The sequence below is a fragment of the Mytilus trossulus genome, chromosome 14, assembly GCF_036588685.1.
Source record: "Mytilus trossulus isolate FHL-02 chromosome 14, PNRI_Mtr1.1.1.hap1, whole genome shotgun sequence".
Taxonomy (NCBI): Eukaryota; Metazoa; Mollusca; class Bivalvia; order Mytilida; family Mytilidae; genus Mytilus; species Mytilus trossulus.
The window spans coordinates 46,625,161-46,649,461 of NC_086386.1; the positions used below are offsets into that span (position 1 = coordinate 46,625,161).

At 32.4% G+C, this 24,301-nt stretch overlaps 1 protein-coding gene across 2 annotated transcripts; it reads right to left on the bottom strand.

Annotated features, from left to right (window-relative positions):
- Positions 1-16,133: 16,133 nt before the first annotated feature.
- LOC134695696 (uncharacterized) lies at positions 16,134-23,750 on the bottom strand. 2 transcript variants are annotated; one of them, XM_063557059.1, is made up of 6 exons: positions 23,597-23,750; positions 22,213-22,476; positions 21,144-21,342; positions 18,513-18,629; positions 17,795-17,917; positions 16,134-16,878 (listed from the first exon to the last, which is right to left on the bottom strand). In XM_063557059.1, the coding sequence occupies exons 2-6, from the start codon at positions 22,395-22,397 to the stop codon at positions 16,192-16,194; spliced, it is 1,311 nt and encodes a 436-aa protein (XP_063413129.1). In that variant the 5' UTR covers positions 22,398-22,476; positions 23,597-23,750; the 3' UTR covers positions 16,134-16,191. The 2 variants fall into 2 exon arrangements, with proteins under 2 accessions (XP_063413129.1, XP_063413130.1); XM_063557060.1 differs by having other exon boundaries at positions 23,462-23,597.
- Between the last annotated feature and the right edge of the window lie 551 nt (positions 23,751-24,301).

Below are 24,301 nucleotides of genomic sequence, written 5' to 3' on the forward strand. Positions count from 1 at the left end.
TCATTTATACATTCTAGTTTCATTAACAGTACCAATGCTTTTGCAAAATAGTGACACTAAACACTGTAATTTGAAGATATTTGAGACAGAAACATATTCTATAAAATAGAAGTTGTGGTATGATTGTCAATGGGACAACTCTCTAGTCAGCTTTCTAGTTGTTTATGTGCCATTCTGGATTTTCAAAATACAATATTCATATCAATTGATATTGTTATTTGTACTAAAATAATAAGATGTTGTTCGATTGCCAATGCCACAATTTACAATCATAGACCAGCGCGCGAATGATAAGGTTAACAAATATAAATCACCATAAATCAAGAATGGGCAAAACAGATACCAGGTAAAACGATAGGAATGGTCTCGGAATCACCAAAATGTGAATCAATTAATATCAGAAAAAATCTATGGAAAAAAAAATTATGGAAGGTGCACGTGTCAGCTCTCCACTATGTGTAATGTTTCTGCAAATAAATCAGTTCAAATATCTTGAGTGCCCTTGAAAAAAAAAAAACTTATGGGCAAGACAATGTCATAATGTCGAAATATCGACATGCCATGTGACGTCCGTTCTGTACGCTGACTTTGAAAACTTTATCACTAAAATAATACATGTCAATATAATTTGACCGCATCTTCACTAAGCCATACTAAATTTACACACCATTAATATAATTTCATACGGTTGAACGTAGTGAATTAGAGTTAAATTATTTTCTGTTGTCTTTTTATGATGTTTATAGGTGTCGTACCTATTGTGTGCTCAGTTTCCCGTCGAAACGGGGGTTTCAGTCATTCAGCACGACAGCGTCAAAGTAATCGGTCCTCTTTGAAATACTTGGTAAATTAATTTTTGGTAATGGCTGAAAATGAGGAGTTAGATGTTCATGACCGTGAGGTTTCACTTAGTTTAAGCGACGTTAGTAGTACAGGATATTGTGGTTACATTGGTATGTGGTCCGAATGTGAGTCTACTAAAAGTTCTACGTGAAAAGAGCTCAATGCGGTCAAGCATATTATTTTATCTGTGGTAGATATTTTTAAAAAAATAAACGAATCAAGTGGTTTAGTGACAACCAGAACGTAGTGAGTATTGTTGCTAAAGTTAGTATGAAACCTGAGTTACAGGATATTGCTCTGTGCATTTTTGAAAATTGTTTGACACATTATATATCCATCGATGCAGAATAAATACCAAGAACTTTTAATGAGAAAGCTGATTTCATTATTGGGGGTGTTGGAGAACAATTGTTTACGTATTTAGGTTTCCTGTGGGGACCCCAAAAAATAGACTGGTTTGCTAATGATGGCAATCACAAGTTAACGGTATTTTATTCCTACGGTGAACTCGATTGGTATTAATGCGTTCACTGTGAACTGGAATGGTGTGAACGGTTAGTTTGTACCTCCCGTCTGTTTAGTATTGAACGTACTTCGTTACATGAGGCAATGTATGGCACATGGAACAGTTGTTCTGCCTTTATGAAAATCGGCAAGCTATTGGCCAATATTATGTCCAACTGGTGAAGGGATGTTTTTAACTACACACTTACAAGGAGTACTATACCTCCGGTAAAAGAAATACGTCAGTATTTGGAAATATCGATTTACCTTTTAAGGTGCTGGCTTTAAAAGGGGTCTTTGAACCTTTCAGCTACTAACATGTTAAAGCTTTTAGTTGTGTGGTGGTTTAAAATCATACGCCCATTCCTATCAATCAAGCTTTTTATAGTATAAGATGGGCACAAACAATTACATTATTTAAATATACATAGTTTGGTGTTAATAACAAGGAATCATTTATAAATTCTAGTGTCATTAATGGTACCAATGCTTTTTCAAAATATTGACACTAAACACTGTAGTTTGAAGATATTTGAGACAGTAAAATATTCTAGAACACAGAAGTTGTGGTATGATTGTTAATGGGACAACTCTCTAGTCAGGTTTCCAGTTGTTTATGCTCCATTCTGGATTTTCAAAATACAATGAGCGAGATTTCTCATACTGATTCCAATTTAGTGAAAAATATTCTGGATGGAGCTAAGAGACGTCTGTCAGTTCTGTTGAAGAAGAAAGAGCCCATAACTCCAGACATGCTTTTGCATATGTTTGATAAATTTTATTGCGAAGGAAAACCAGCGTTCTATTTGTGCCTGCTTGTTATCGTATTCTGGTTCCTTACGTGTGTCCGAATTGTTGAATCTCAAAACCTGTGAAGTTTTATTTTTTCAAAGTCACATTCCGTATTTATACAGAAAAGTAAAACCGATATTTACAGAGATGGTGATAGAATAATTATCGCTAGAACCGGAAATAAATTGTGCCCCTTAGAGAATTTAGAGAAGTATTTGGAATGGAGTAATAATCAAACGGATTGTGATTTATATTTATTTCGGAATACGACGAAATCCAAGCATAGTTTTACATTTCGTAAAGACAACAAACCTCTTTCATATACAAGAATGAAGGAGTTTTTTTATTGAAGTTTTTACTTCGTTTGTGCCAAACATTAAATCATTTGGTCTCCATAGTCTGAGAGCAGTTGGAGCATCTGCAGCCTGTAATTTTGGAATTTTGGATAGACTGTTTAAAAGGCATGGACGATGGAAATTGGAGACAGCGAAAGACGGTTATGTGAAGGACTCTTTTTTCCGACAGAATGTTGGTTTTCACTATATTTGAGTCTATAGATATATTTTTGAATAAATCTCTATTTTGAATACAATTTTCCCGTTCTTTGGCAGAGCAGCGGCGTTGTCGTGCAGCATTGCACTTTAATTACGAGTTTTGTATTCTTGATACTTTCATAGTAAAAGTTTTTTAAGGCATACACCATCAAGGCGTCACGTACATGAGACTAGTATTATGTAGTGAAGTTTAAAACAGAATGAAGGTTGTTACAAGAGAAATATAATTTTATACGGTTAAAAGTAGTGAATAAAGGTAAAATTATTTTCTTTTGTCTGAATTTTAGTTTATTCAATAAGTCCCCCCTTTTATACGTGTGAGTGTAAAACAAATTTCGTTGTAGAATGATCTAAAAACAGTATAAACAACTTTTTCCAAAAGACCAAAAAAGTTAAAAAATATATTTAAACAAAACGCAGTTGACTAACAGGTCGAACAACTGATGTCTGATGACTGCCATTGACGATTGCCAAATAAAATTGATCACAAGATGTATCAAAATGCATCTTAATAGTTGTGTTTAATATATATGTATATGTTACAGTAAATAGGTGAAATTAGGAATTACATGCAATTACTCAAATTTAGGAGTTCCCGATGCACTTAGTAAATACAAGTTATTCCTAAATTTGCCCAGTTATTACCAGTAATTACTTATGTTTAAATGCATTTTTACTGCTATTTACTATCTGTTAAAACAATGTTGTAATGTGATAAACTGATGAAAAAGTAGCGTAAATCTGATAAGAAGGTCCGTGAATATTATCAAAAAGTTATCATCCTAAAATATACCGTTTTAATTTGCTATACAAAATCGGAATTAGCTACATAATGCAGTTTTTGGTGTGGTTCGTGTTTTTAAGTTCTTAGTTTTTTAGTTAGAAGGTTTGTCTTAAGCTTTTCGGTATGAAAATTTGCACAAAATTATCATATTTGGACACAACGTCTAAAGTGGGCCTACTTTGAACATTATTATGTACTTTTATGAAAATAACTGATATTGTAGCTTGAAGGCTTTTTAAATATGCGTATTTACGAACCAAATGTGACCTTTATGGTGTTTTATGATAAAGTTGATATTTACGGCCATTTTGTGTCATTAGTGAACCTTGAGTATTCATAATAAAAGGAAAATATCTATGATGTATCATTGTCTTGCATATTGCAAATTTTTTAGCGAGTTTCAAAAACTATAAACCAATCATTTTCCAGTTTCAATTCACAAACAAGAAATATAAAATAAACAGTCTTTGATTCCTTTACCTCCAAAGTAATCCCTAAAATCCATACCCGTTACTTTCTTATTTGGTATCTTGGATTATGTCTCACTTTTAAAAACACTAAAAATCAAGTTAGTAAATTATAGCTTTAAAAATGACTAGAAAAATCAGTTAATACCTTTAATCACTGAAACCATCAGTAAATATATTTAATTACTAATCTGGTAAGTAATTACAAGTATTTACTTAAAAGTCCAGTAATTACGTGTAATTCCTTATTTCACCTTATTACTGTAACATATATATAAGATTTAGGGATGTTCATGTGTAACATATTTGATAAACATATTGAAGACCTATTGCTATTGGTGGCCTTCGGCTGTTGTCTGCTCTATGGTCGGATGGTTGTCGCTTTGACACATTCACCATTTCCTTTCTCAATTTTATAGCAGCGGCGTTGTCGTGTAGCTTTGCACTTTAATTATGAGTTTTGTATTCTTTATACTTTCTCAGTAAAGGTTTTTCAAAGGCAAACATTACCATAAGGTGACGAGCATGAGACTAGTATTATGTAGTGAAGTTTAATACAGAATGAAGGTTGTTACAAGGGAAGAACTATGTTACTATCTTATCCCAGGCATAGATTACCTTAGCTGTATTCGGAACAACTTTTTGAAATTTTCGATCCTCAATGCCCTTCAACTTTGTACTTGATTGGCATTATATTTTTTTAATATGAGCGTCACTGATGTGTCCTTTGTATACGAAACGCGCGTCTGGTGTACTAAATTATAATCCTGGTACCTTTGATAACTGTTTACTACATCTTGTGTGATGATGGTGAGTACCAATAATCTGTACAGAGGTTAAAACGGAGTAATATGGATTGAAAGCATTACTAATTTCAAAGAGTATCAAGAAGAATGACCCAATAGCAATGACTGGCTGACTGAACTAGTATATATTTGTTTAGGGGCCACCTGATGGACGCCTCCAGGTGCGGGAATTTCTACAATGAAGACCTGTTGGTGACCTTCTGCTGTAGTTTTTTCTATGGTCGGGTTGTTGTCTCTTTGATACATTCCCCATTTCCATTCTCAATTTTAAGTTGAGTGTTCGTGGTTGATCTCTGAACGGTGATAAGGTTCGTGACCACGACCATCTAACTTGAAAATATGACTCTTATATATTTGTGGAGTACATTGTGTGGTCTTGTATTACTTCCAGTTTCTTCTTTTTTACTTTCCCTGATTAGGTGGTTTTACGTCTTACAAAGTCTATTCGAATTGTGTTAGCAAATCATTCCGACCTAGCCGATGCTCGGATCCGTCTTAAACTTGCATTCAGGTGCGGGTTTTTTTTTGCTCGGTGTTGAAGGCCTCAATATAAGCGCTGTACTAGCTTTTTATGTCTTTTGTCCCTGTTATTATGCATGAACTGATTTTGTGTCATGAATTGATACCCCATATCTTTTGTTTTTCTATTATAACAAGTTAATGTGAAAATAATTTGAATCTGCCAGGCAACACTGTGTTACATAACAGACACATAACACTACTAACTAAGTTACGCAAACAAACAAACAACTTGATCTAATAAAGATGCCAACAAAATGATGTAGATGATAGTACATTCGACAATGAACTCAACAGATATTAACAAATATCATCGACAGATAAAATATTCGACGCTTATTGACACTTTTAAAATGAAGAACTCTATTGTCAGGCCGCAGGAGCCTGTGCACTGAGTTGCCAACTTCATAGAGGAACTTTCAACAAATTATACGAATTTAAGTACAGCTCTTTATAAGAACCAGGCAGAGTGCCATATACATGTGATACATGGGGGATTTCAGATTTTATGTATTATTGGCCTAGTAGAAGCAATAAATAAATCCTGCTCAAAAAATTATTTTGACTGGGAAAAAATAAGTGGTTGCCATGGTAACGTACTCACAATTTTTTGGTTGTTAAGCGTAAAATCTTTCAAAAATCAGCTAAATCGACCCCATTTCAGAGCCTGATTGTGAATAAAATCATGCATTTTTTTTTTTATTAATTTTCATATGTTATATTGATAGAACTTGGTTTAAGGTTCATTTTAGTGAAGATTAAAATTGAGAATGGAAATGGGGAATGTGTCAAAGAGACAACAACCCGACCAAATAAAAAACAACAGCAGAAGGTCACCAACAGGTCTTCAATGTAGCGAGAAATTTCCGCACCCGGAGGCGTCCTTAAGCTGGCCTCTAAATAAATATATACTAGTTCAGTGATAATGAACGCCATACTTATTTCCAAATTGTACACAAGAAACGAATTGCATGTCAATCAAATTTGTAAATTTTTTGAAAAATTTTGCCAAAAAATGCATATTTTAACTTTTCTGAAATTGGGATTTTGTCGAAATTATCAAATTTTCTCTGTTGTTTTTCAGAAAAGTGCAAATGTGTGCAGAATAGTAGCGCTGTAGTTATAAAGTTTGGATACTACTTTACCAAATTCAATAGAAAAATGTGCGGGATATTTTTTTAGTTTTATCACTATAGCAACCGATTTTTACTTGGAAACGGAGTTTTCATTTGCAGAATATTGAAGTTTAAGAGCTTAAATGTCCTGAATTGTTTAATAACCGATAAGAAAATACATTAAAGCTAACGCAAACTTTAAATTACTATCGTCAAGTGTTGTTGACTTCAATTGTTACCACGGAAAGACATATTATCCATAGCAACATCCACTAAAAAACTGCATAAATAGAAATTTAGGTAAATAAATACATAAATAGAGGGTGTTTATTTTCAAATTGGAATATGACTTCCTTATTTGCTTCACTCACAGTCTTGTCTGGGTTTTTTTTCTTCAGATTATTCAATAAATGTAATATGTAATGAAACATTGGGGTTGGTAGGCATTGAAAAAGGGGGGAAGGGTATGTCGATTTTTTTAAATGTTGCATACAAGTAGATACTGGAAAACATGATTGCGTTTCGTCATCCGAAGACACATTGGTTTTCGCACTTTAACTTTAGGTCAAGTTAATAGAAATCTATGCAATTTAAACACAAGGTTAATTACCACAAAAGAAAGGTTGGGATTAATTTTGAGAGTTTTGGTCTTAACAGTTTAGGAATTAGGGGCCAAAAAAAGGGCCCATTTAGACATTTTTCTTGGTTTTCCAACAATAACTTAAGTATAAGAAAATAGAAATCTATGAAATTCAAACACAAGGTAAATGACCATAAAAGGAAGGATGGGATTGATTTTGGGAGTTTTTTTAAATACAAGATTAATAGCAGTAATAATTTGAAGACAAATTCCGCACTGCTTAAAGACGAAAACAACTGACAAGCTTTTTTTGATAAAGAACACAACTCGAACGTGGATCTATTGACTGTCCATGTTTTATCTTAGATACTTTCAATAAATTCATACATAAAAAATCAAACGGTAAATGTCAGCTATTTTATTTACAGCTGACAAATTTCACCGTAATAACCTCGAGCAAATTAACATCTTTATAAGAAATTGTTGAATTTACATTCAAAATACATGTATTAATAGTGACCAAAAGTACCAGGAATATAATTTAGTACGCCGGACGCGCGTTTCGTCTACATAAGACTGATCAGTGACGCTCATATCAAAATATTGATAAAGCCAAACAAGTACAAAGTTGAAGAGCATTGAGGATTCAAAATTCCAAAATGTTGTGTCAAATACGGCTAAGGTAATCTATGCCTGGGATGAGAAAATCCTAAGTTTTCAAAAAATTCAAACTTTTGTAAACAGGAAACTCTTAAAATTTCAATAAAGCGTTTCTTTTTTTCTATGGTTTCTACGGATGATTTATATGTGTTTTTACCATCTTCTGTTAGTTTATAATTGGTAGTTGTATCATTAACAACCGTACCAATTCTACCTAATAGTATAAAAACTATAATTTCATTGAACATGGATCTGTTCCGGACCATATGAGTATTTGGACCATACGCGTATGGTCATGACCATATGCGTATACTCATATGGTCCGACCATACGCGTATGGTCTGACCGTACGCGTATGGTCGGACCATATGAGTATTATACTCGTTTGGTTATTAACGGGCCGGACCATATGAGTATTTGGACCATATAGGTATTTTTTCAAATATACAACAGAAATAATACGTATTAATCTTAAATTTCAAAAGCTACATAAACATTAGATATTGATGCCACAGTCAGTTTATCTTAGTTTTCATCGCTAATTGTATTCGTGTATGCTTTTGTATACTTAGAATGAAATTCACACGATACCATACATGTAGCTTTTCTGCGATTGCTTGTTTTGGCTGTGTGCAGTGATATCGACTCGGACAATTCCGATGTGTCTACGGTGTTTTTAAGAAACTCTAAGATAATGAATATCACAGATCAAATTAAATAAAGGCAGTAGCTATTTCATGGCTCTTAAATGCTATTTTACCGGTCTTATAATTAAGATTAAAATATAAGTATAGAAATAAAGATTAGAAAATAATAAAGAATAAAATTGAGAATGGAAATGGTGAATGTATCAAAGAGACAACAACCCGACCATAGAAAAAACAACAGCAGAAGGTCACCAACAGGTCTTCAATGTAACGAGAAATTCCCGCACCCGGAGGCGTCCTTCAGCTGACCCCTAAACAAATATATACTAGTTCAGTGACAATGAACACATAGACTTTTAATATTTTACTTATCAAAAATGTCTTTAAAAATATCATGATCTTAAAAAAATATCATGATCCTTGCCGGTGATGTCACTAACTTTAAACAATAAAATTCCTTTTACAAAATTTTCATTTTATTTTGACATCTTCTTATCATTGTACTTACAAATAGTAAGTAATATTAACTGTGCGAAACTGTTTTTTTTATATTTTTTTTTATATATAATAAATTGACATTTTAGTGACGTAACAACCAGAAGGGTCACACCTAATGAAGAGTTTAAAAGTATACGTGTTGATTACCCCGACCATACGCGTACGGTCCGACCATACGCGTATGGTCGGACCATATGAGTATATACCCATATGGTCATGACCATACGCGTATGGTCCAGATACTCATATGGTCCGGAACAGATATTTTATTTCGAAATGCTGAAAGAACATAAATTGAAATATATGTGTACCCGTTATACTCTATATATAGATATAGGAAGATGTGGTGTGAGTGCCAATAAGACAACTATCCATCCAAATAACAATTTAAAAAACAATTAAACCATTATAGGTCATTGTACGGCTTTCAACACGTAGCCTTGGCTCACACCGAACAACAAGCTATAAAAGGCCCGAAAATTACTAGTGTAAAACCATTCAAACGGGAAAACCAACGGTTTAATCTATATGAAAAAAAAACAGAAACGAGAAACACGTATATATTTCATAAACAAACGACAACTACTGTACATCAGATTTCTGACTTAGGACAGGTGCAAACATTTGCATCGGGATTAAACGTTTTAATGGATCTAAACCTTCTCCCTTTTTCTGAAACAATACCATAACTAGTTTATTTTGGAATAAAACCATGTACATCACTAGAACACTATCTCTGAGAAAATTCATTTTGAAGAATTTTTTTTCTTTAATATTCTGCGTTCCAATCCAAATTTTATATATTTTGAACGATATCATCATCATGTATTAGATATTTTTTTAATTTAAGTAATATTTCAAACTCTGCATGTTCTCAGGTTTCTCTCATAAGTTTTTCTTTTACCTGTCATTTTTTAACAATAAATGAGAATTACAGTCGAACGAACTAGTCTTTTAATCTATATCTATGAAATATATAACATAAATCATACATCTATATTTGTACACGTTTGTCTTGTATATCTATCACTCAAGTTGACTTCCTGATATACAATTATAGGAAATACACACCAACACTGTATGTTTTAAGTTTTAATCGTAAGAACTGTTGATGGGCGGGCAAGTGAATTTTGGCTTTAAACAGTTTAAGATATTTAACATTTTGTACGTGACGATTGTATTCAAGTCCCCTCCCCCCTGTTTTCTGTTGAATGACAGGCTTTACAGAAGATTGGGTTGTCCTCTTTATAAATAACAATGCACAATGTTTACTGTGTGTGACGTTAATTTTGAACAAATATTGATGTTATCGTGCAACAAGTAATATTACGAAATTCATACATGCGTAATAATACTTGTAAAAGTATTCTATAATCTTACGATGTTCAAAATTAATCGTCAGGTGGCATGTTGCTTCAATAAATGAACGGCGGTATTCAAATAAAAAGAACACAATCAAAATTCCGAAAACAAATAAATTCAAGGCGGAAAGCCCCTTAACAAATGGTATAACTAAAAGCTAAAACGCACCAAATAAATGGAAAACTTGTTGTTTTTCTGGCTTAGTGCAGGCATTTCCTTAGGGTGAAGTAAATCTGGATTTACAGCCAGCTAAATTAACTCTCACTTGTATGACAGTCGCGTAAAATTACATTATTTTGATAACAACGTGTAATCAACACATACATAACAATGTCAAACATTTGGGTAAAGCAGTCAACAGTGTGTTACTTATTATCTGAATCACTCTAAAATTATATTAACAAAAAAAAAAAAACGTTTTAAAAAATAGTTCGTATGCCTTCATAGTTGAATATTGTGTTTCCTCGTAGTCTGTGTCCAAGAATTCTGATCTCTAAAAAAAACAAAGGCAACAACTTGTATTTTTGTTTATATTATATATTGTAACATGTGTAAAGACATATGGCTGAAACTCAAGAAATTTCGACTGCCACTTAAAAATTGAATGTTAGATAGAAGTAGAATGTTTGCCTTACATAAGAATGTATTTGGATCCTCAAAAAGAGTTGTTGTCAGTGTTCACTAATTGCAAAGGTTGTAACACTCTCTCATGGTGCATCAGAATCAACAGTCTCTTCAAACATTCTGACGTGACCTGGCTGCGAATTAATACACCTCGAACAAAGCTTCACAGACGACAAATTTTCGCAAGGTCGTTACTGTCAGTTTAAAAATAAATATATATTTATATAAACCTCCACCTCCTTCCCAATATGATATACCAGAGCCCCCTTTGCTATAATTCTTGTTTTGAAGTAAGGATACTCGTTTACCTTCAGTAACACATTAACCTTTGTATGCATGTTAATATGTGCTCATCAAAAACAAACTTAAACAGTGCAATAAATGTAGTATAGTTACTAGCTCGTTACCATATAATATCACCACAGGATAAAAACATATCGGTTGTGAATCGTTTTACATATTGCAACTATTTACCACGTGCTAGTTATTTACAACAATAGTTTTACTTCCTTGTCTGTTATTTTGTATATCTGAATTACAGCCGGATTGTTCATGTGTATTCTTATTAAATAGGGTAATTTTTGCTTTGATAATAGGGTACGTTTTGATTTTTTAATTAGGATAAATAAAAACAACCCTATTTCAATTCACTCTTTTTCTCTTTTCTTTTATTCAACTTTTTTTTTCTAATGATCTGTCCAAGCATGATGTCTGACCAATCTATGATGTATTTTTCAGTTTGCATATAGCAATAATAATCTTCGCTATTTTCATTCATACTTTTCCCCGCCATTTTCTAATTCTCTTTTCAAAATTTGAGAGTTATTATTATAAGATTTTAATAATAATTGATATGGTTTAATATGTTGATCCGTTTTCTTATCAAAGAATTATAAAAAAAATATTAAATGTGTCATGTGCTAGTTTGGCATTGCAACTCAAACTTCAGTCAATAGAGCAAAACAATATTCCCTTATATTATTTTTAAAGTCGACTTTATTCCAAGAACACAGTTTTCTCTAGTTTAAAATAGATAATAATCGCATTACATAAAATTGAGAATGGAAATGGGGAATGTGTCAAAGAGACAACAACCCGACCAAATAAAAAAAAACAGCAGAAGGTCACCTACAGGTCTTCAATGTAGCGAGAAATTCCCGCACCCGGAGGCGTCCTTCAGATGGCCCCTAAACAAATATATACTAATTTCCAAATTGTACAGCCGGTTGGTTTTCAACAAGATTCGATATAGTTTATTATAAACATAAACAGAGGTATTTACATTTTCTCAAAGTATACGTTTCCCCTATAATGGATAGTGTGGTAGAAAAGAATAACAAAGCCACTAGAAAAAGTTTGAAATCTGATGCCTTAGAAGATATTCATGACTTAAAAGAGAAATTGGAAAAAACAATCATTTTGTTACTGATACAGATAACAATAATCTGTAAAGAAATTTACAGAGTTACATGCTTAACCCAATGACATACGCGTATTACGTAAACATTAAGTTGGGATTCGAACCCATGCTACTGTGATATCGTGATACCAAATCGCCTGGACTCTACAATAATAAACCTTTGGTGGCCGTGTGCTATCTTTATAGCTTGCTGTTCGGTGTGAGGAAAGACTCCATGTTGAAGAACGTACCTTAAGCAATAATGGTTTACTTTAATAAATTGTTTCTTGGATGGACAATTTAGTCTCATAGGCACTCATACCACACAGGTACATACTATTAAATTTTTAATTTCAACCCAACAATGTTAAAAGGTTAAAAATTTTCGCAAATGTTTTGTTCTTCCCTCGCCGGGATTCGAACCCATGCTACTGTGATATCGTGACACCAAATCGCCTGCACTGCACTGAAGAAAAAAAGTACATGTACATATGTTTTATAATGCAAACTATCCATTGAGTGATAAAAAAACCATATGCATTATTTTTTTTAATTTGAGGTTTCTTATGACTTTAAAGAATTTCCAACACATAAATAGATACACGGAAATGATTCGATGAACGTTTTGAACACCAAAAACTTCTTTGATTTAAAGAAATACATATACTGTTGATTAAGTAATTGTTATAAAAAGATAATCAAATCAATTAATAAATACACAGTATATTCAGACCCACGAAATCGAATAATTAAGTTCAATTGGCTCCTACTCATAACAGAATTAAAGTAATGTGTTTAGTGAATTATTTATCAAGTGCAATCAAAATTACGGTTATTGATGATATATAGAATAAGAATAAGAATATTTATTATTTCAGTTAAGGGCCATTGATAGCCAGCATGACATGTATACATAAAACAATACATCATGATTTGAAACAGAAAAACATTTTTATATAATAAAATGAAATATTAAAAAAAGTTCAGACAGATGTTATTATATTCATTCTATAAAAATCATATACATTTAATTCCAGGCCGGATCAGAACCATAAAATCATTAGAATTATCATTGGTATTACATACATTAATTTATATTACGGATTACAAATGTGTCGAGGTTTGTGATTGGATAACAACACATTGATGTCAGTGCATATTCAGGAAACTGCCGGGGTATATACGACGTGTTTATCCCCAATTGGAACCTCAAAAACGTCATCATAACACCGGTTACTATGTGACGTAGTCAAAAGCTAACAGATTCTCAGAGGCTCACAGCGGAAAAATAATAACGTGCTTCAGTCAATTATACATTTTTGATACAAAAACACGTAATTTACACTTTTAATACTTACATTCAATATTAAAAGTGTTATTATAAATTATTACATACACGATAAAATTATGATCACAGCAAATTAGAAAATCTTTCACATATGCCGAACAGATTAGGGTTTTCCACTTATATATGTGTTGAGAACAAAAACCTGCACTGGAAAATATCATTGAGTCAGGGGTAACCCGTAATATATGTGTAATTCAGGTCTCAAAAAGGGTATATACTGTGACATTCCCGGCTTAGGGCTTATATCCCCTTCGCCTTCGGCTCAGGGGATATAAACTCTAAGCCGGGAATGTCACAGTATATACCCTGTCTTAGACCTGAATAACATATAATGTCTATGTATGTAATACTATAGCTCCCTAAATATTTAAGTGCAGATAAATTTTCATTAGTAAATAACCAAACAAATATATGATAATAATTATGATGTTTGTAAAACATTGTAAAACCTAATCAACAATGTGTTAATTCTTAATGATGATATTGCTGATAAACCGACATAACCAATCATATAAATTATACGTATAAAATATTTGTATTTGTAAAATGACGATAATGAAAATATATTTATAATTATTTCATTCTTTCCCATGTACCAAACTGATCCGGGTAACATTTAGTTACAGTCCCCAGTTTGTAAAGATGTCAAAGGGAGATATTTTATGCTGAATTTACACTTTTTTTATTCTGAAGTAGGAATAAATAGTAAACTGTGTTTAAATAAAGGTGTAACATGTGTAACTCAGGAACAGAAAGGTAGAATATTTCTCAACGATTTAAAATTCAAGGTGTTGTATCATATAACTCGACCTAAATCATTTACACACCAAATTGCACTTAGTGTTGTTTGCTTAATATTTGAAGGAGTAGTCTATTAAAACAGATAGTTAAAAAAATATGGGTAGGAAGTTAACTGTGATTGCCTGTGGGACAGACTGCTTAAAGTGGTCATGTTCAATATTCTGGACACTCACTGGAATAATATTTGTTCTTGCTGCAGAGCTTACACAAGATAGTCATTGCAAGGACGATAGCAAAAAATGGCTAACAATTGCTCTTCCTATAGTGGCTGCATGTACAATGCTGTTTTCAGGAATAAGTATATGTTCAGGAATGGGAGTTTGTTTAAAGTCGCTTTGCTCCGTAATTTGGACTTTAATTGGAATCGCATGTAGCAGTGTGTCCTGTTATTTTATCACTAAACATTGCAAAAACATGGAAGCAGTATTAATTGGACTGGTTGTGACTGGTTCCCTCACAATATGGATAGGTGGATGTGTTATTGGACGTTTGATAAAACAAAAAAGAGATTATAGAAGATTCAATTAGTGGTCTATTTGTCACATATTTGAAAAAAATGATGCTATTAATTTCTCTCAATGATTCTTTAATTGGGATTGCGTGAACAATTGTTATCAATTGCTACAAATGATGGGTGCATGTTCCATGCTGTTTTCATGAATATATAGAGTTATATGTGCAGGACTGGAAACTTGTCTCCGTTATACGTCAATAACAATTGCGTGAATCATTTTGCTGTGTTTATTTGTTGCTAAGTATCTCAAAGACTGAGAAGCCATATTGATTTGACTGGTTGTATCCGGTTCCGGGACACGCTGGATGAGTTGATGTTATAAGGGTTTCAACAAAAAGGCAGAAGTTATCGTGAATTGACTATTTACTGTCTTTAGATATAGGAAGATGTCGTGTGAGTGCCAATGAGGCAACTCACCATCCAAATAACAATTTAAAAAAAAGTAAACCATTTTTATATATTTGTATACTTTATAAAATTATAATCCTGGTACTTTTGATAACTATTTACACCACTGGGTCGATGCCACTGCTGGTGGACGTTTCGTCCCCGAGGGTATCACCAGCCCAGTAGTCAGCACTTCGGTGTTGAATTGAATATCAATTATATGGTCATTTTATAAATTTTCTGTTTACAAAACTTTGAATTTTTCGAAAAACTAAGGATTTTCTTACCCCAGGAGTAGATAACCTTAGCCGTATTTGGCACAACTTTTTGGAATGTTGGGTCCTCAATGCTCTTCAACTTTGTATTTGTTTGGCTTTTTAAATATTTTGATTTGAGCGTCACTGATGAGTCTTATGTAGACGAAACGCGCGTCTGGCGTATAAAATTATAATCCTGGTACTTTTGATAACTAATTATATCATTTGATATTCATAATTTTAATTTCAAATTCCTTATTTCTGAAGTATTAGAATCAATTTGAAACTGTACAGTATTTTAAGTTTAAATTCCTGTTTAAAATTGCTATTTACTGTTTAAAGGGGCAAAAGCTACGAGATACTTAAAAAGTCTAAAAGAGGATTAATCAAGTATTCAATCTGAATCAGATTCTGAATCAGCTTATCGGTCTATTAGAGAATTGTTGTGTTATCTAAGTATTGTAAAACTCTTGATTGCATTTTCAATTAAAATTAAAATTAATAAGTTATTACCGCACGGTAGACAAAATGAAGCTGTTTTCGAAATATTCACAAATAAATAGAACAGAGTGAATATATGTACAAAAAAAAAAGAGACTACAAAGTCACAACAGTCTGTGCATCTTTTGAAGTCAGACAAGTAAGTATTAGGCATAAAAACGTATTCTTAAATTTTTCAAACATAATTTTATTACTACAATTGATATCAGTTTTACTTAATCATACAATTTCATGGCTGATCTATTTTGTGTCGTTTTTTCACAGACTTTGAAAAATCAGTCTGATGTTTTCCAGTATATTGCAATGGTTTGGTAGAATGAAGTTTTTCGCCTTTGTGCTTGCCGGGAAGAAGAAGTTTTTCAGGGTTTGATATTCTTGAACGAGTTGCCGGTTGATCATGCTTGTCGGCACCAACATCAACGATAACGCCACTTAGAGATGTCACATATTGGTCCTTTGCTTGTTTGCCTGTAGCTTTAAATGACGATTTCATTGCAGATTTATGTTTCATCGAAACTCCCATTGACGATGTCGACGGAATTCTTGACTTATCCGTTTTATTGTGTATCGGAACTGGCGTCACTCCATCGTTTAGTTTTTCACTACTTTTTCTTTTCGGAAGTGGTCTATGATTTTCTGAAACAGGCTGGATTGTTCCTTTTGCTAATACACTGTAGCCGTTTCCTCTGTTTAAAAATAAGGCTGGCCACACTATATAGTCAACTTTCGTTCCTTTCCCACTGTAAAGATTGAATTTATTTCTATCAATATCCTGACCGGTGTAAAATTCGTACTCGATAACCATTGGTGGATTGTGAACACGCATAAACCAACACAATTCAGCACATTTGGTAACATATGACAAGACTCGCTTTGAATGTACTCCGCCATTTGAAATATAATGATTTGCGCACTTCTGAAATAATAAGAAAACATTCATGTTACTGAATTGGACAATCGCATAATCCTATAACACACACATTTCCTGTCATTAGTCAATACCGGTATATTGTATTTGTTTTTTGTTCATTATTGTGTCATAAAATATGCCGTTTTTGATATTTGTCATTTCGGGGCCTTTGATAGCCCACTATATGTAGTGAAGGTTTTGAACATAGTTGAAGTCCGCATACGGTGACCTTATATTTGTTTATTTTTACGTTATTTCGTCTATGGTGGAGATATTTCTTATTGACAATCAATATTCATCCAACATTTTTGTTTTATCTTCATTGCAGTGTTGTTGGTTTCAAAAACTTTAAGAATTTCAATTGAGGTGTTTTCTGTTTTGTCCAATGAAATATTAAAAACACAAAGCGATTTACATTGATTATGAATAGGACGATTCTAAATGACGACTGAAGCTGTGTCTCAATTTTCTATAACAGATAATCAATGTAAATTTTCTATAAATTTCTACGGGAATAAGGAATATAAACATATGAGGCTTTTTTTAGAAATACTAGTACTACCGTTCACTGCCGTGCAACTCATAATGTTTTAAAACAACAGAAATTTTGAAAAAAAAATACCAAAAAGAATAAGGTATATATTTGTGTGTCAAATTGATATATCATAATGCCTTCCTTGGCATACCAGTGCCTATCAATATTGAAAGTGTATGCGTTTCCTACATAATGAAACGTCTGCACCAGTCAGAAATATTACAGTCGCTTTACATTCGTTTGTAGCTTTGAGCTTTTTGTATTGCCATATATAAAGGACTTTCCGTTTTTAGTTTTCTTTGGCGTTCGATATTTTGTTATTTTACTTTTTGTTAATACAGAAAGTGAAATATGTGTCTTAAATGGGTTTTACATTCTTTGAATTACCTTCGTAACGGCTTGTATCCATTCGGAATCTCTACATCTTCGTTGTTTGTATGTATTGATTATGTCGTCCATAAATCTTCGTCCAATACTTCTATCTAGTCGAGCACTAGATGCACGTCTGCTCTGCAAACAAGAACATATTCGTTTATTGATTTGATTTCATGTTATTGCTAATGCAAGTAGAATATAGTATTGAGATTAATAAAAAAAAAGTTATACGAAAAGGACTTTTCAAGCATTGAACTTTTCACCATAATTGCAGCAGGTCTGCGAGAGCACCGATTAGGACTTTTGTTGATTTTTTCCATCATTTTCTCATTCATTAATGAAAGCTTTTCCTGCTTGGTTTTCTAAGAAAGGAAGAAAATTGGAAACAAGAAAAGGTACTATTAAAAGTTACCCAACCAACGATATATTTATGGCATAAGAATATCTTAATCTATGCGAGACTGCATAATTGGGACCCTAATTTCTATATTCTTTTTATTCATTTTCTCGATTCTTTATACATTTTTCACTGTCTCTGACAGTTTTGTTTTTGATATTTTAGCGTCATTCTTTATAATTTTTGCATAAATTTTAAATTTCTCCTTTCCTTTTTTTCGTCACCTTTTGTCCATTTTTATTTATGTGTCGACCCAATCAAGACCTTCATATACGATTTCCGTGGCAATGTGAAGAAATTTTAGCAATATCTTGAGCAGTTTAATGTTTTTACCTGAGACATATTAAGGTTTGTATCTGTGTCCTTCATGTAGTTTTCTATTTCTTCTAGTGTAAATCTCAGTCTCGTAACTTGATCGTCTGCAATAGCCTGACATTGGTGATAACATAGCTGTAAACAAACAAAATTAATAACACTATATTATTGTTTTGGTTGAAATAAAAAAAAATATAATAAGTAGCTAGAACAGGTATTATAAGAATGCTGAAGATAACAAGGGAACACTGAATATTCATAATCCTCTAGAATTCCGGCAACACCATAGCAAAAATAACAACAAGACGCTGAAAACAACCTTAAAAAATAAAATCACAAAACACAACACAACACAACACAACACAACACAACATGGATTACACAATACTTAGTAAAACGACCCTTTATGTGCTCCGGAAGGGTAATCAGATCCTGTTTTGCTAATGGACTTTGGTTTTGTCTGTTTTAATCATGATTGCCTTAGATGCTTAGATATATCCTTACAAATGCAGATTGTTTAAGGTACCAGTCTTGTATTACACACGGAGGGACACAAAATAGTGCATTTTTTTCTGATTTTTTTTCTGAACTCATTTTTTTCTGTTTGATTATAGGTTTATGTTGAATTGAAACATATATATAGACTTTAAAAAAAATCTTGCATCTTTTGGGGATATCAATCCAGGAAAGTGGAAGGATATCATGTTTACTGGAAGTGGTGCGGCCTAGTAAAAATAGCAAACAGAATGTTTTGACTTCAGGATTGCGTAACTTTTTATTCTTCGTGGCAACACCCTTTTTTTCTCTCGATTAAATCACAATTTCACATAAGTACATACATGATATGAACATAAATATTTTTTTCTATGTAGAATTTTTAATTTTTTAATTTTCAAAGATCAGCTGTTTAGCATGTAAGCCTATGGAGCAGTCAATTACAAGACTGCAACCTTAAATAATCAAACGCCATTAGATAAACTACTAGTACTTATACGTTTGTCTTAGGTAAAAAAAAAATCAAATATGTGAACCTCAAACATCACTGTAGAATTACGTATTGCCAGAAATGCGCACCCGGAACGTTTCGTGAATTTATAAAACATTACAGAACAGACATAACCATACAATGATCAAAACAACAGAGATTTGTTAACAGACAACAGTTCTGAAAACTATCGCTTTTAATAAGAAGATATCAAAAATTTAAAAATATATATTTATATAGATGATTCATTTAACATCAGAATCTGACTGACGAAGGATATCTGTTATCCGAAATATTTATAAATAATTACATTTATAGTTCCTTTTTGTGTTATTGGTGTTGTTATGTACACTTTTTAGGCGTTTATATAATTTATTGTATTGTGTACATGTATCGTTACTTGTAACGATCCAGCGCCCTCGTGGGAAAAATCGTTGACTATTATTCAGACGTTTTATATATATATATATATATACATAAGTACGTCTGAGTCAGTGACAACCCTACAACAGATGTATCCATCGGATCGCCATCAATGATGGTGATACATGGCTGTGTACATAATGTATATACAACTCGTCTAAACATCAACCCAACAATGTTAGATCTGTAAATTTGCTTTCGCAAATTTTTGGTTCTTCCCTCGCCGGGATTCGAACCCATGCTACTGTGATATCGTGACACCAAATCGCCTGCACTGCAGCCGTCCCGCTAGACCACACGACCACCTGGGCTCTCAAAAAAGAGCTTTCGGTGGCCATATGTTACCTTTCCACGTCAGTTTTAATCTAGCGGCGTACTACAGTACATGATATATAAGGCATGAAGATGTTATTGTTACAGATCAGCTAAATTATCTATAGTAAAGGATCCTACAAATACTATAGATAATTTAGCTGATCTGTAACAATAACATCTTCATGCCTTATATATCATGTACTGTAGTACGCCGCTAGATTAAAACTGACGTGGAAAGGTAACATATGGCCACCGAAAGCTCTTGTATATATATATATATATATATAGGCGTAAAAAATAAATTTCACATGTGCAGATGTATATATTCATTAAATAAAATAATAAAATAAGTAAAAAGTTAACAGTTCCATTCTATCGATTTCATCCTTCCATTGGGACTCTTCAGGATAACTGATGTAGTGTCGCTATAGGCGACGTCGTCAAGGAGGTTTATGACGTTCCGTCATTGTTAACATTATTAGTAATTCACCGGGAATAGTCTCTGTGAACGGGTGCGAGTTCACAAAGAACAAATAAAACACCCACAATACAGAAATTCGCCAATAAGTGCACATCTTGATATTTGTGGTAAAAAGCATTTTCAAATAATGCCTATCTTTAAATGTAGACGGGATGAAGCATATAGGAAAGAGATGGAACGTTATTTCATAACAACGTTCCGATCGAAATTAAACCCAGAGAATTACTAATAATGAACAATGACGGAACGTCATAAACCTCCTTGACGACGTCGCCTATAGCGACACTACATCAGTTATCCTGAAGAGTCCCAATGGAAGGATGAAATCGATAGAATGGAACTGTTAACTTTTTACTTATTTTATAATTTTATTTAATGAATATATATATATATATATATGATACTCTATGGTATCAATGATATATAAATTTGAATAATGACATACCACAAGTATATCTAGAAGCTGTTTTTCAACAATCTGTGTTTGATTTTTCTGCTTTTTTAGTTCTTCGTAAGCATCTAACCACTCTTCCGTGTATAGGGAGTTCCATTTTTCGGCCAGCTTTGTTGGTCTGTTAGGGTCACTCAAATCAGCAATATCTGGATTCCCTCTAGACATCTGATCTCCAGCAATACGACTAAGTCTATTAAAAAAAATAAACATTTGAATCAAAAAGACAAAATTTAATAAACGCGGATATAACGGGAATTTTTTTTAATTTCTTCAAATAAAATCAAGAATGTAGCTAGTAATAATCTGTTTTTTTTTTTTTTATAGTCAGCGAATTACAGACCAAAACGGTTTCACTGTCATTTGAGGATTAGATGCTCCCTGTTAATAGTTAGCTAAACATACATGCTTCAGTCATATCCTTTTGTACATAGATTTAATCGGACTCGAATATTTGTAACTGCTGACACAAATGTATCAAATAGACAACAACCAGACCTAAGAGCAGAAAACAGCCAAAGGCAATCAGGGAACATGTACATCCTATAGATCACAAAGTTTTAAAAGCATTTAATTACTAATAAAATGGCCCCTAAAAAGAACAAATGAACTATTTCAAATTCAAGTCAACGGAGTTGCAGCATTGATTTTAATATGATATAGACGAACATACTTGTTATAGACGAACATACTTGGTATAGACGAACATACTTAAGTCCAAATTCACTAATTCGGAAAATTACGCAACACGTCAATCGATTGAACAAACATCTTTCAAAACTTTAGTAAAACTTTAAATTAAATAAAGGGGGGTTAGTTAAATACACAAGGAAGCTCTGTTGTAATGACCTTTTATATTTTTATTTCCTGGTTTGCGATATTTATTTTTTTACCAAATAATCTAAATATTAAGGAAGATTTAATAATTTACAATTTTAGGTTTCAGTTGGTTAATTATTGTAAACGTATACAGTATCAGTTTTTAAAATCTAATTGGTTGCTGACATGAATATATAAGATTTCTGAATTCTAATTCTGAAAGTAAATAAAATGAAAAAAATACCTGCTAAGTAATTCATTCTTTTCTGCCGCCATTATACCTAATTCTTTTTTCAATTCACTATTCTGTTTTTCTAACATTTTTGTACGATCTTCTTGAACATGAAGTCTTGTTTCTAACTGTTTTTGATGCTCTGCCATTTCATTCCCATGTGCATTTTTATGGCTTCCAAGCCATCTCCTAGACATTTTATGCAGTACTGTTTCCTCTTGCAACTATTAATAGCAGGAAGACGTTTTGGAAAATTCACAGTTACTATAATTGAAACTGAAAGTAGAAAAAAATGTTATTATAAAAATTATTTTTGAGAATATTTGAAACTGAAAATAGGGGGAAAATGTATAAAAAATAAGTTATATTTGAGACAATATTCAAAAATTTCATGTCCATAATAATTTATATTTTTTTTTAATCCATACAAAAGAATGTGTGGTTAGATTGACAATGGAACACCTCTCCACAAGAGACCAAATGACACAGAAATTAACAACAATAGGTCACCATACGGACTGCAACAATGAGAAAAGTCAATATCTCATGGTCAGCTATAAAAGGCCCCGAAATCACAAATGCAAAATAAAATCAAATGAGAATACAGTACCAAATCTCGAGTTATTAAATGACTTATTACATACATGATATCACATCTACATTGTATGTATTATTCAGATTTTTAAAATTGATTTATAAATTATACGTTTGGCGTTTATCCATAAGTTTGTACAAGTATTTAAGATAAGTCTATTTTGTATGATTAGTGTACAGTCCGTGTTCAGTTTGCATCGAAATACATCAATATATATATATTGAACTTTTTGTGAAATGAATAAGGCAAGGCCTCTTTTATTTGGAGCAGGCTATGCTTATCCTTCCGAAGCACCTGAGTTCACCCCCAGTTTTTGGTGGGGTTCGTGTTGCTTAGTCTTTAGTTTTGGCTGAGTGTGTCTTCTGTACTTTTATTTGCCGGTTTATCATGTCTGTTAGTCTTTTTATTTTTAGCAACGGCGTTGTCCCTCTTTTATAGGAACAGATTTACTTTATTCAATATTAAAAAAAACCCAATTGGACTTATAGAACTCAAATCTTCTGCAATATGTTTTCTCCCTTCCTGATTTTCACAAAAAATGTAACGATTTAGATTATCATAGTGATACCATGAAAATGACAGATAAGGGGACATAATAATTAAAGTTTGCTCAACTTGACCATACTTCTTAAAGGTCTGATTTGATAATTAAAATTCAATACTTACAGTCAAATAAGAAATAAAAACTTTTTGAAAATCTCTCATAATATGCACTTGATTAGCGTCCAAGGGCGTAAACATCTATGTGTATGAAGTCATACGTTTATTTGCTATAAACAATAAATGTTATTGTAAACTTACATTTTATCGAAGCTTCCCTGACGTATGAAAAGGAAACGAAACGTCCGCAGGAAATAAAAATTTGAAAATTATTTGCTTGTTTCTTCTTGTTGTCAACATAAGTACGGAAGTGCAATAAAACACGTGATACACATTTATTTAAACCTTTAAATATTAATAAAGAGTTTTAAATACACATTCACCTGACTTGATAAAGGGTCAATGATTGTGATACTTGATACGAATGACTAACGGTTTACGTAATCAGAAACAGGGGAAGCTTTATCTAGTGATCTCTAGTTGTTTCGGGTAACTCCTTTATTATTTGTTTATTAAAATTTGTAATATATCGAGTGACTAAAGATTTTTTATCTGATTGACGTTTTAAAATATTGAATTATATAGTATCGGTTTAACAGGTCAATACGCCCTATATGTATGAAGTATACTATATATCTTCATGTCTCATAACCACTTGACATGTATTAAGCTTAGACATTTTTTAAATATATATGACAATTAATCATAACTCTTGATGGAGTAGGAAACAGAGTTCAGTGTAAAAGACATACACTATTGATATCTGATATAAACTTAAATTTATATATGAAGTTACCTACATGGCTTATATATATGACGCGTTTATATATGTAGTTACCTACATGGCTACAATAAAACAAGTTAATATTATTATAGTACTCGATGATGATAAATCGAGATTCGAGT